Source organism: Dermacentor variabilis, chromosome 6, assembly GCF_050947875.1.
Source record: "Dermacentor variabilis isolate Ectoservices chromosome 6, ASM5094787v1, whole genome shotgun sequence".
Taxonomy (NCBI): Eukaryota; Metazoa; Arthropoda; class Arachnida; order Ixodida; family Ixodidae; genus Dermacentor; species Dermacentor variabilis.
The window spans coordinates 106631620-106643669 of record NC_134573.1 but is presented as its reverse complement, the minus strand read 5'-3'; the positions used below and the strand labels follow the sequence as shown (position 1 = coordinate 106643669).

General features: G+C 45.9%; 1 protein-coding gene across 4 annotated transcripts in view; it reads right to left on the bottom strand.

The window, feature by feature from the left end:
• LOC142584998 (four and a half LIM domains protein 2-like) overlaps nt 1–12050 on the bottom strand; it is a 172039-nt gene that overhangs the window by 11175 nt on the left and 148814 nt on the right. For all 4 annotated transcript variants that reach the window (XM_075695413.1, XM_075695415.1, XM_075695416.1 and 1 more), the window contains one exon: nt 2844–3018. In XM_075695413.1, coding sequence (XP_075551528.1) covers nt 2844–3018 — 175 coding nt within the window. The remainder of the gene's footprint in view (nt 1–2843; nt 3019–12050) is intronic.

Genomic DNA, 12050 nt, shown 5'->3' with positions numbered 1-12050 from the left:
ACACGGATCAATGTCTTTACACAAGCTAAGTAATGCAATCGAAAAAATAGTAGAAACGGAACCCCAACAAAGGGAAATCGGTCTATCTCTTCGCGCCACCGAAAACGCCTCCATGTTGCTAGCGGCAAACGTCAACAAAAAAATGAAATGGTCCTACCTACCGCAACTGTGTTTTTTTTATTTTTGTTTTGAAAATACCAGAATGATACCGGCACGTGAAGACAATACAATTTGTACCGGAACTCTCAGCATGCGCTTTGACGCAAAAGTGCGAGATATACATGCACTTCGCCTTTCCATCAGCAGAATAAACGATTCACAAAACCTACACACACCTTGTTACACCTGACCAGGACAGAGTACATCGGGCTGCGACTGTAATCAAGGTGTGAACATGCAGGATGATGACACCATTCCTGCCACTCTCCAATGCGCGCCATGCATGTTTCAAAACGCATCATTGCTTTAACAGTGCCCCCTCCCATTTTTTCATTCACGTGCCGATATCCTTCCGGTATTCTCATAACAGAAAAAAAAAGAAGAAGCACAGTTACAGTAGGCACGAGGATTTTCTGTCGACGTTTCTCAATAGCAACGTAGAGGTGCTTGGCATTAGGTACGCGGGAGGCAGGGTTAAGCCAAGTTGAATGTGTAGGAAAGCCTGCTGACGAAACTTTGCATATCGATTGTTCTTCGCATAGTATCCCTTGTGCCATCATTGAGCTTGCAAGAACTTCTTGCACTCGGTCGTCTGCCGGCGCGCTCTGCCAGTTGTGTGCCCGTAAGAAAAAACAAAAACAATACAGATGTATCCCGAATATTGATGAAAATAGAGCTGCTGTTACTGCCTCACACGTGTTCTCAAGTGAATAACGTGCTCGAACAAAGAATGTTGCTGGAGCCAACGGCAGAAGTTGCCTTGTCGAAACGTTGGCTCTAGCGCCATTCTTTGTTCGAGCACTGTTATTCACTTCAAGCCTCCACCTTTTTCAGAACTTCGGTCTTGTTCAGGGTATACATGTCCCGAATTTCTCTAAAGCGTCCATGTGCCACAGGGAGATAGAAAAAGACGAGCAGCAACTTTGACAGGCGCACTGTGTATCCACGCCTTTTTCTGACCCCGCGCCTAGCTTAACCCGTGTAACCAGCGGAATCGTTTTGCACGCGGCACCACACTTGAGATGCCAGCGACCTGGAATAGATTAGGACGAGTGGAAACAGGAAGTTCTTTTGTGTGTGTGTGTGCGTGTGCGTGTGTGTGTGCGTGTGTGTGTGTGTGTGTGTGTGTGTGTGTGTGTGTGTGTGTGTGTGTGTGTGTGTGTGTGTGTGTGTGTGTGTGTGTGTGTGTGTGTGTGTGTGTGTGTGTGTGTGTACGTGCGCGCGCGCCGCGCGCGTGTGTGACCGGACCACACACGCGCGCGGGGTCCGGTCAGGACCCCGCGCTCATGGTTCATGGTTCAATAATAGTCACAACAATAGCGCTAAATATTGGCTAGGATAAATTGTTTCTGCTATACTACCTACCTGTTCCAGCTAACGTTATCCGAGCTGTACAACCCGCTGTACTCGGTGTTCGGTCGTCAGAGGTCTGACGACCGAACACCGTAAGTCTTAATCGCTTCTCTCACCGTGTTCCTTAAATATTTTAAGTTGAACTGGTTGGCTAAAGTTCGCTGGGACACCCTACGTAGTATAGCGCGCTAATAATTGTCTTAATCATACGATGCTAACGCGGGCACTCTTGCATACAATCTGGACCGAATGAAACGCAACAATATGAGCCCGGTCGTCTTGATACACGCTCTGCAGCTCCTTGGCGCGCTAACAATACTGATGCTTACGTCTAGTTATGAGCCAAATGTGCACGGGTAAGCGCGTGGTTCACATGTTCTTAACTGTCTACAGAAGCGCGCTAGCTTTTTCACACAGGAAAGTGTGTCGGATTCCACGTGGCGAATACATTATCATGTTTTCGTCGTTCGCGTCTGTACATTCGCAAAACTCGCACGCTACTCAGCTTTAAAATGTGCACTGTCTGTCGCTATGTTTTTAGGAAGTGCCCGCAGTCGCACAAGGCAGAAAGCCATGCAGCCGCGCTATGATCGTTGGCACTGATCTAGCTTACGGGTAGAGAGGCTTAAAGGAAGCCCGCGTGGCGCTGTTGTACACTGCTGGAACAGTCCAGTGACAACAGTTGGCAGCACTGCTGTACTGTTGCTTTCACTTTCATTTTTGTCCGGTATGAAAGGGAACGCTTTAGCTTGCGGACTTTCGCGGCATCAAAGGCATAAGTTTTCTCACAAAATTTACTAGCGGGAATCTGGCGCTATAGTCTCGAGGGGAACTGCAAGTACGATGGTTAAATCCCCACAGAAATGATGGTTAGTGCATACATTCGTCTAAGCTTCGTCCTTCTGACTTCATTTGGTTTGTCGCTTCGCAAGTTGATCACATTCAACAACATAGTGCGTTATAAATGTCACAATTCGCAATGATTACGCTCGCGTGCAGAGACCAATTGCCTTGCTGCGTTTAGAAGGCTATGAGCATTTGTCAATTTTGCCTAATAAATAAAGTAAAAAGAACTTTTGAAGCTACAAGGGCGAAAATTAGGCAAACCCGTGCACTAGCCATTATACTTACGGTAGCTGAACGAACGCAGTGCCAGAGTTCCCCCTGGTAATTCTCGTAAATAACACTATAGCACGATGCACCTAATGAGAACAGATCACTGTGACGAGCAACAACAGTAGACACCTACGGGCAAGCAGCATTCTTCCATGCCCCTGCAACTTTGCCATTTGATTTTGGTTAGGAGCAGCTCGGTCAGTGAGTATACGCACCGGCGCGGAAGATCTCGCCACAGCCATCGCAGCGGGTCGCGAATGCGGCGTCGTAGCAGGCGGCGCAGTAGACCTTCTCGGCCTTGGAGCCGAACGGCTTGTCCACCAGCGACACTCGGCACTTGCTGCACAGGAAGCACGCCTCGTGCCAGTGCTTCTCCTTGTAGGACAGGTCCTGCGCGACGAAGACAAGGACACGGAATCAAAGGGGGGCGGTGAGAGCCACGCCCGACAACAATATGTATGTCAGACCGAAAACGCAGGAACCCGCCCTGTGCCCCGAACGACACAATGCGCCATGGCAAATACGAACCTGTTATTGAAGCTTCCATGGAAACTATTCTTACGGAAACTATTCGGCAGTATGCTGTAGCAACTGTGTGCGATTAGGATAGGAAGCTTCAACATGGTCATCTTAGACTAGAGGGATTAGTTTTTTTTTTCTCGACTGTCCATAAACTTCGTCATACTATATCAGTCGGCAACAAAACTACAATAATACCTGGATTCTTTTGCGCAATTTGTACTGCGCCAGGGTAGCGTATACGTAATATAATATGGTGGTAAGTCGCGCACCGAAGCTGCTATTCTATCTCCTATACGCGGGCAACATGGTTTCGTAAAAAGAGCACAACTCGCGGCCTCACTCTTTGGAGCATTCAAGCCCCCAGCTGTGCTAGAAGACCTCCATGAAATCTCCCAGAAAGTGCTTAGGATAGATTCACCGAGCTGCACGCTTCTTGAAAAGTTAGTGATGAGAAAGCGTCAAACGGTTCATCGAACGAAAAACCGGTGTCCTTCGTTTGTAGCAGTGAAGCCGCATCTAAATTCGCATTGCCATTGGCAGTGATGCCACGCCGCGAGCGCGCCTCGATGGAGTTCCCATTGGCTGCAACGCCATGTCACGAGCTGAGCCTTGACGGAGCAGGGCGAGCAAGGGAACACCTGCTGCCGCGATAGCGCGACACGTGTTGTTTGAGGGAAGAGGGCATCACCGCGACGCCACGTCACCCTCGCTCTCCGCACGAGCGCTCCTCGACGGAGCAGAGCCAACGCCTCCTATAACAAAATTTCCCGGTGTGACAAAAGCGGTGACGCCAAAATCACCGAGGCTCACTCGGGAGCATCCCTATTAGACTATGTGGCAGTCGGGAAAGCGAGCATGACGACATGGATAGCATGACGATGTGTGTGGGGGGGGGAGGGGGGGGTGTAAAAGCTGCATTAGCTCTCTGTCGAATTTACGGTCCTTAAATAACTGCGCGTAGTCTCCGGGCTTGTTTGTATGTATAATGCCACCTCTAAGCACCTTGTCTCGTGTGGAATTTATGTCTGAACACAGTCTCAGCAGATGGCTAACATCTATTGGCTACAGACGGGCTCTACTCTGCACTTGCTACTCCATTTCAGCTGCATGGTGAATATAAAAACGTCGGCCTTTCTATCTTTGCTCTTCACTAAAAAGCCCGCGCAAGCTCGCTCAAGTTGAAAATAGACATAAAAACAAAACAAAAAATCTGCCTGCAAAACAACACTTGTGCATAAACTCTGCGATATTATGTAGCGAACTCAGCAAGGTGAAACGATTTGATATATCCCCTTATTCCCAGCAGAGGACAAATACTCCGGCAGTGATGTTTTTTTTTTTTTTTTTTGAAGAATAAAGGTAAACAGACCACGGCGATTTCTTCGACTCTGAACTCATTTAACTGCAACATTAAAATTTCCTTAAAGCGTAGATCACAATTATGTTTGGCTTGATAGATTGTCTTCTGCTTTGCGTGAACGGTAAAACCGCACACATTCACTAGCTGCTACAATAAAAGTTTCTCAACCTCTATGGGTCGCTTTGGAGGCCCGAGATGGGAATTATCTACTTCGGAGGCCGCCGCTTCGTTTACAGCGGATGTCACACACAAAATGATGCAGTTCCATCCACAAGATTTGCGCGAAGCAAATAACTGTTTTCCTCTGTAATTGCCCCTTAGATACGTAGATCCCAGTCGCAGCGGTTTTGGTGAAAATGCTACTTTTCTACACTTTAAGGCGATGGTGAGTGAAGCTAGGCATGAAGAGGCCAGCCTGACGGCGACAAAAATATCGTCGACGACGACCGAGTAACGGTAACGACGATGGTTGTCGTCAGCGTAACGGAATGCACGGATGAACAAAGAAAACCCAGCACCAAGCATTCAACTGCTGTCGAAGCAATAAAGACTCCCGTATAGGCAAAGACACCAAGTCAAAGGTGTAAGCACTCCGCGCACGTTCGAAATAAGTTAAACCGGAACGCGCACTATGCATAGCTGATACCGGAAGCGCCATTTCCTCAAGAGGTAATGTTCCTAACGAGAAGCGCAGCCAGCACCGAAACGCAAGCAAAGCAGCTTCGTAACACTCGCTCTATAGCTTCATGATGGGTTCCAGTGAAAGCTGTGTTACATGCGTGCTTTCGGGGATTTGATTTGAATGAATGATTTGAAGGATGAGTTCAATAAATGCGGCGGAGCACGTACATCGCTGGTTCCTAGGAATTTGATTCCGCGAGAACGAAGGAAACAGTTTGCACGACTCCCCGAAATCGGATATACTTCTCCCAAGTACTTACAGAGAGAAAAAAGAAAAACCTGCTCAAATATGATCAGTTCATTATAAAGCAACACTTGGACATACAGCGCAAAGAAAAGCTCGGGAAGTTAGCAAACCGTCTTGACGAAAATGAGATTTCTCTTGCGCAAGCAAGTAGATTTATCCTTAGGCTGATCTCATCGGCTCGGAACTTACGCCATAAGCTCGTTACGCAAGGGCCAGTTAGAATTTTATGCTGTGAGCGCGTGTATGCAAGCGAAGTTTCCGCCTACGTTTCTATGAAAAGATCCCCACGTCTCTGAGTTCGCATCAATACTGCTCCACTTGGCGGCGCAAATGTTCCGTACGTGTGACATGTTCCATTTAAATTGATTGCTTCACATGGTGGTTTCTTCACCACCACGCATATGGCTTCACATGAAGTAGTATGCTGCTCCTCCAAAAGGCATCTCATGACGTCATCAGGTGACATTATCTCTTAGCGATGAGGTCATCGCATAACATTATTATGTCACGACGTCGTTGTCGCATAACGTAACATTTGACATGATGACGTCATCAAGCAATGTTTCGTGTGATGACGTCATCAATAGACCTTTCGTATGATGGCGTCATCACGCGACGTTTGAAGTGATGTCGTAATCACGTTTCGTCGTCATGTCAAACGCGACTTCACCACTTGGTCAAATGAGCTTTGGTACCATAGGATGTTAACGCCGGATTCTTCGCTTCATGGACCATATAATTATTCCGTATTTAAAAAGAATACCCCCTCAGCAGTTGTACTGGCGGTTTCCCACAGCTTCACTAGAACTTCACTTCCGCAGGGCCGGGATGGTGAGTGCCTTTTTCAATGCGTAAGCATTTCTATGCCTACCTAACGAGGCAACATGTCTATCACTTGATACGAATCACTGTAAAGGAAAATAATGTATAAAACATTGTTTCTTTGAAGCCTTTCTTGAAATATTTGGTAATGATGGAAAAAAAGCAATTTCTAGAGCCACATGTAAACCCCACTTCGTGCATTGTAGACATCAGGAAAATTCCGATTTTGCGAAAATTTAGTACCAAACACGTCGCATCCGGACGCGGGATACGCCTTCCGTTGGGACGTTCCTTCACCGACCAAAATGCCACCGATCTTTCAGCGCTCACGCGCTTAACGTCGCAGAACACAGACATAAGCAGTCAGTGACTTGATAAGGATGATAAGGAGTGATGAGTGGTTATACGGGTCTCATCACGGTTGACAGTATTTTGACTCCGATAGATAAGGTGATAACGAGCGATAAGGGGCTTATAATGATCGGATCAACTATGATAATGCTAATAAGCACTGATAACGCTTGATAAGGGTCGGATAAAGCCTATAAGGTTGATAAGGATCGATTGAAGTTGAAAAGGGTTGGATTATGTCCAATAAGGTTGATAAGGTCAGGTAAGAATTGATAAGGATCGGATGGATTGCGTTAAGTCTGATACCGACCGATAAGGGTTGATAAAGGTCGGATCAAACCCGATAATGGTTGATAAGGATCAAATCTAGTCCGATAAGCTTGATAACGATTGATTAGGGCTGATAAGTTTTGTACTGATCGTATCATGTTTCATAACATTGACAAAAACGCCGGGCTGCATGGCGATGAGCAAGTGGCACAATGGTTACGCATACTTAGACAACTCCAAGAGTTGTTGTAGCGTGATCTTTTTTCAGTGTGATTGCAACAACGAGGTTTTAAAAAGATTTTTTTTAAAGCTCCTTATATTGCAATCATCCGGACGCTCGTTCCTTAAACGCATGCGCGGAATGCGTGATTTGAAGGTTTCCAGAGGTGCACAGTGCGTTTTGGCTGCCAAAGAGACGAAGTCAAGCGAATCCACTGTAGCGCTCCGCTCAATCGGATCCGTCGGAGCGAGGATAAGCGCTCTGGCTTCCGCTGCTGGCATAAGCGTTGTGCACACACACATCAAAGTTCACGCTGAGCAGCTGTGCGCGTGCCATGCCGTGGCCTGCACGCAGTGGTCTGAGCGGTACGGACAGCAAACTGCAAGTTACCAAAGCCACCGTTTCGTTTGGTCTCATCTAGTGCACCATCGAAGTGCGACGCCTGTGGCACAGCTGGCGGTGCTCCTCATTGGGCGAGCGTCCTGAAACGCCTTCAGCTAGGGACGAAACTGCCTATTTTTTTCTTTATGCAAGCCTCCCCCCCCCTCCCCATGTCGAAATCTGTGCTAGCTGAAGGCATTTCCTTGCACCCAGAGTGTAAAGGAACGACATTTAACTTAGTTCCACACCTTTTACATGTGTATACTGTAACGAAAAAGTCGAAGTTTAGTCCGAAAAGAGAATAATTCCTTACGATAGCGAATTATTAGACATATATACGAATTATACAGGACAGTTCTTTTATCGGCTGTATAGACTGCTGTAAACATTCGCTTACTAACTAGATCAGGATTAAAAATTAAATTATGGGGTTTTACGGGCCAAAATCAGTTTCTGATTATGAGGAACGCCATAAATTTCGGAAATTTCTACCGCCTGGGGTTCTTTAACGTGCACCTAAATCTAAGTACACGGTTGTTTTCGCATCTCACCCCCATCGAAATGCGGCCGCCATGGGCGGGATCCAACTAGATTAGGATGCACGTTGTCCCTCGCACGCAGTCAAACATGAAAGCATATCACTCAACGACTGCATAAACTCGCTATCAGGGCGCTGACGTGATGAGCTGCAACAGCGGCGAGAAAATTGCCCTTTGTGCCGCCTCTCGCTTCAAAGTGAACTAGGCGCACCAGGCGCGAGAGCACAGCGCTGACGAAGCCATGAGCTATCTCGGGTTGCCAACCTTTCCAGCCACCACAGATTACCTCCAAAAGAAGACGCGCGCGGTCGTGCTCAACCATGCCATGTGCAGCTTTCCGGATTTCAAAAAAAAAAAAAGATGTCGCAGCTTCACCCCCAAGGAAACGCATCGATTGCGACAGCAAATTAATACACAGCTATACGAAGTAGGGAATGTAGTTTTATTGACCGTATAAATTGGTACCAATTCGCTTAATAACTAAATTACCAAGCACAAGGTCACGTGCGCACAAGAGAACATGAATACATCTGACTCGATCACCGCCCACACTTGCTGTCAAAACGCTGGAGTGAGAAAGCGCGGCAGCAGCAGCGAGCGAATTGGCCTTTGACGCCACGCTCTTCAATGCGAACGAAGCGGCGAGAACACATCGCACACGAAGCTATCCGCACTCGGCACACTCTGTCCCCGCCGAAGAACGCTTTCAAGATAGGGTGCGCGCAGCCGCGCCATAAGCAGCCACCCCCCCCTTTGGCGATATCGAAGAGAGCGAGAGGAGGAAAGCGGAGGAGGAGGCTGCACTGAAACCATGAAGCGAAAAGTGGAGGAGGAGGGTATGGCGAAAGCGTCAGAAGAAAAGCGTAGTGCCGCGCAAGACGAGCTCTGCAGCCACGATTGCTACGAGATGGGTCTCTTCTGTTGTCTCTTCAACGATGATGCCACCGACAAGGCATGCTCTATGCGCGTGCACCGATACCATATATGGAAACAAAGCGCTGCGTGAACGGTGACCTGTTTGTAGCAGCTGCTGTGAATCGCGCCCATGCGTCACCCACGCGTTGCTTCTCGCGATCTCTCGAGGCAGTTGCGCCACACTTCGCTCCGTTCGCAATGCGCCGCACAAGACGGACAATGTCCACCCAAGCCACGTTACTCACGGCCTCCTCTTTCTTATATAAACCGTGTACTTATATAATCATAAAACAAGATATTGACACGCGAAATGAAAACACGTATAGACCTGCGCTCATACTTCGCATGAGGGAGTATCGTAATCATCAGTGATATTTTAAAAATTATTTTGCCCCTGTTTTTCTCATTCCTTATCATTCGTTGCGAAGTGGCCCACGTCGCCGATAATGGAGACGGGTTGTCACGAGCGATCCAATGACGAATAACGCAAAAAAACGCAAACTTTGGCGCTGTGGATGCGCGGCTAATTTCTCTGAATATGTAGAAACAAAAATGCTTCATGTGTCTTTTTTTCTTCGAAGGCTAGATAGATAGAAGATAGAAGGATAGATAGATAGATAGATAGATAGATAGATAGATAGATAGATAGATAGATAGATAGATAGATAGATAGATAGATAGATAGATAGATAGATAGATAGATAGATAGATAGATAGATAGATAGATAGATAGATAGATAGATAGATAGATAGATAGATAGATAGATAGATAGATAGATAGATAGATAGATAGATAGATAGATAGATAGATAGATAGATAGATAGATAGATAGATAGAAATGAGTTGTTGAAACCGCAGCCGACTTGTTTAACCTTGCGGAATCAAAAGTCCAATTTCCAAGCGAAGCCCCCTGTTGCCTTCGGCCGTCAGATTAAGAATTTCAATGACCTGAAGCTGAACCCCACACTTGAATTTGTGACCCGCATATAGCGCTTTCGAGCACTTTCCTAAGAAATGTTTCGCAAGGAATGTGTTTGGTACACGCGCATTTGACTTCGCATACAGATTCGCCGTAGGTTTCTTCTCATTTTGCTAAATTTCGTCTCCGTGGCTTTCATACTTCTCCCAGAACAGTGTTTGTGGTTTTCTAGCGCCACGGGATGAAACCTGCGCCGCTCGTAAAACGCGCTCCTAGCGATCCACAACGCTTGCATACGTAATTTATTACAAAGGCCGTGATGAACTCACACGCTTTGAACAAAACATTGGCTGCACATCATCCGACTGTACACCACAGGAAGCAGATTAGTAGACTTTTTTGAACAGATATTGCATGGCTATTCCAAAGTGGACATATACAAGGTTTTTAACACTGAGCTGTACTGGGTACATCAGAGGTCACGTACAAAGCCCGCCAAGCACATGGCATCACGAAATGCATAGAATAATTTTTCTTTAATTTTTGTCCCTGTAAGGACTGTGGATGCCTGGAAGAAACCGTCAAATTATGTCGACATGCATAATATTATAACAAAATTCCGAGCTTTAATGTTAATTGCAGTGTTGTAAAATTCGTTGAGTGAATCCATGGTGACCTTCGAAATGCTTTGTTGTAGTAACTTTGTTCTGCATGAACCTACAGGCATGCTCGTTTGCATTAGGTTGCTATTATCTTTTTCTGCAGGTATATGATACTGTTTCAAATATTATTCTGAAAAAGCACTTTTTTTGCTTACACGGCTTCGTTTTGGTCATTTCTGCTTGTGCCCAGAAATAGCAACCCTTGTTTTGGCGTGTATGATAACAGTATGAAATGAATTAATACACCAATTATTTCATTAATTGATAAATAACATGGCCTTTACTTTCTCCAAGCATGAAAAAGTTACTCGATAAATTCACCGAGGAGTAGAAACGTACTACGGACCTCGTATAACATATAAAATGCAAAAAAACGAGGGTCCGGCAATTGTTTACAGCGGTCTTGGTTAAGCCAGAAACCCTGAAGTTTCTCTACACTTAACACTTACACTTAACATACCTACACTTAACTTACATTTAACATACCTTCCCATTGCCACAAAACGTAAACTTGGCGTAACACAGAGTTTCCATAGGACATTTCCAACACACAGGTAGCTAAAAACGACCGTATGATACCTTCGAACACTTGCTTAACCGTTTTTGCAAAGACGGTATTTTATCTACAAGCATTTAACTTCACATACCGATTTGCCATAGTAGACCTCCCGTTTTGCCAAGTTTCATGTTGGTGGCATTGATATTTATGCCAGGACGCCGGTCTAGATTTTGCACCCCTCGCTAAGTACACTCATAATGCTCCATCCGGCGCGCTTTTTTATCTAATCCATTGGCAAGAGTTGAAGTTAAATCATACACTTTAAACTTTTCCTACATATAAGCACTAACGTGCCCAATGTTTTCACTAAATAAAAACTTGATCTAACATAGAGTTTCCCCTTCGCACGGGGATACAGCGGGAAATGGCCATTCAGCGCTTTCCAGAACTTGCTAAAGTAATATTTTACACAGACTGTTTTTGACCCATGCGCATTAACATCCGCATACTGATTTGCTAGCGTAATACCCCCGTCTTCGCTGAGTTTGATCTCGGCGACATTTGTGATTATGCCAGCAAACGCACTAAATTTTACCCCACTCCTGAAACACACTAATACGCTCCGGGTCGCTTGAATGCGTAATTTATTGCAAACACAGCAGCTAACCTACACACTTTGAACTTCGCGTACACACCCATGGTGTGCGTTTGTTTCTATATCCATGCCGTTGTCGAATAAACCTGAAGTCAGCGCTTGTGTTGTAATCTTTTCCTTCAGCCTGGTGTAGTTAGCGCTGCTGCTTGTCATATATGAACCAGGCACAATATTCCACTTATTTTCGTCAAACATAAACAATGTGCCTCGTATAGTTCACCGAGGGTTCCGGGGAAACCAACTACGATCCTCGTAAAACATGAGAAAAAAGAGCCAAATCCAGGGTTCAGTAATTATTTGAAGTTAATGTAATTAAGCCAGAAACGTTAAAATTTCGCCAGATGTTGCACCAAACCTGCCCCCATATCCACAGAATTG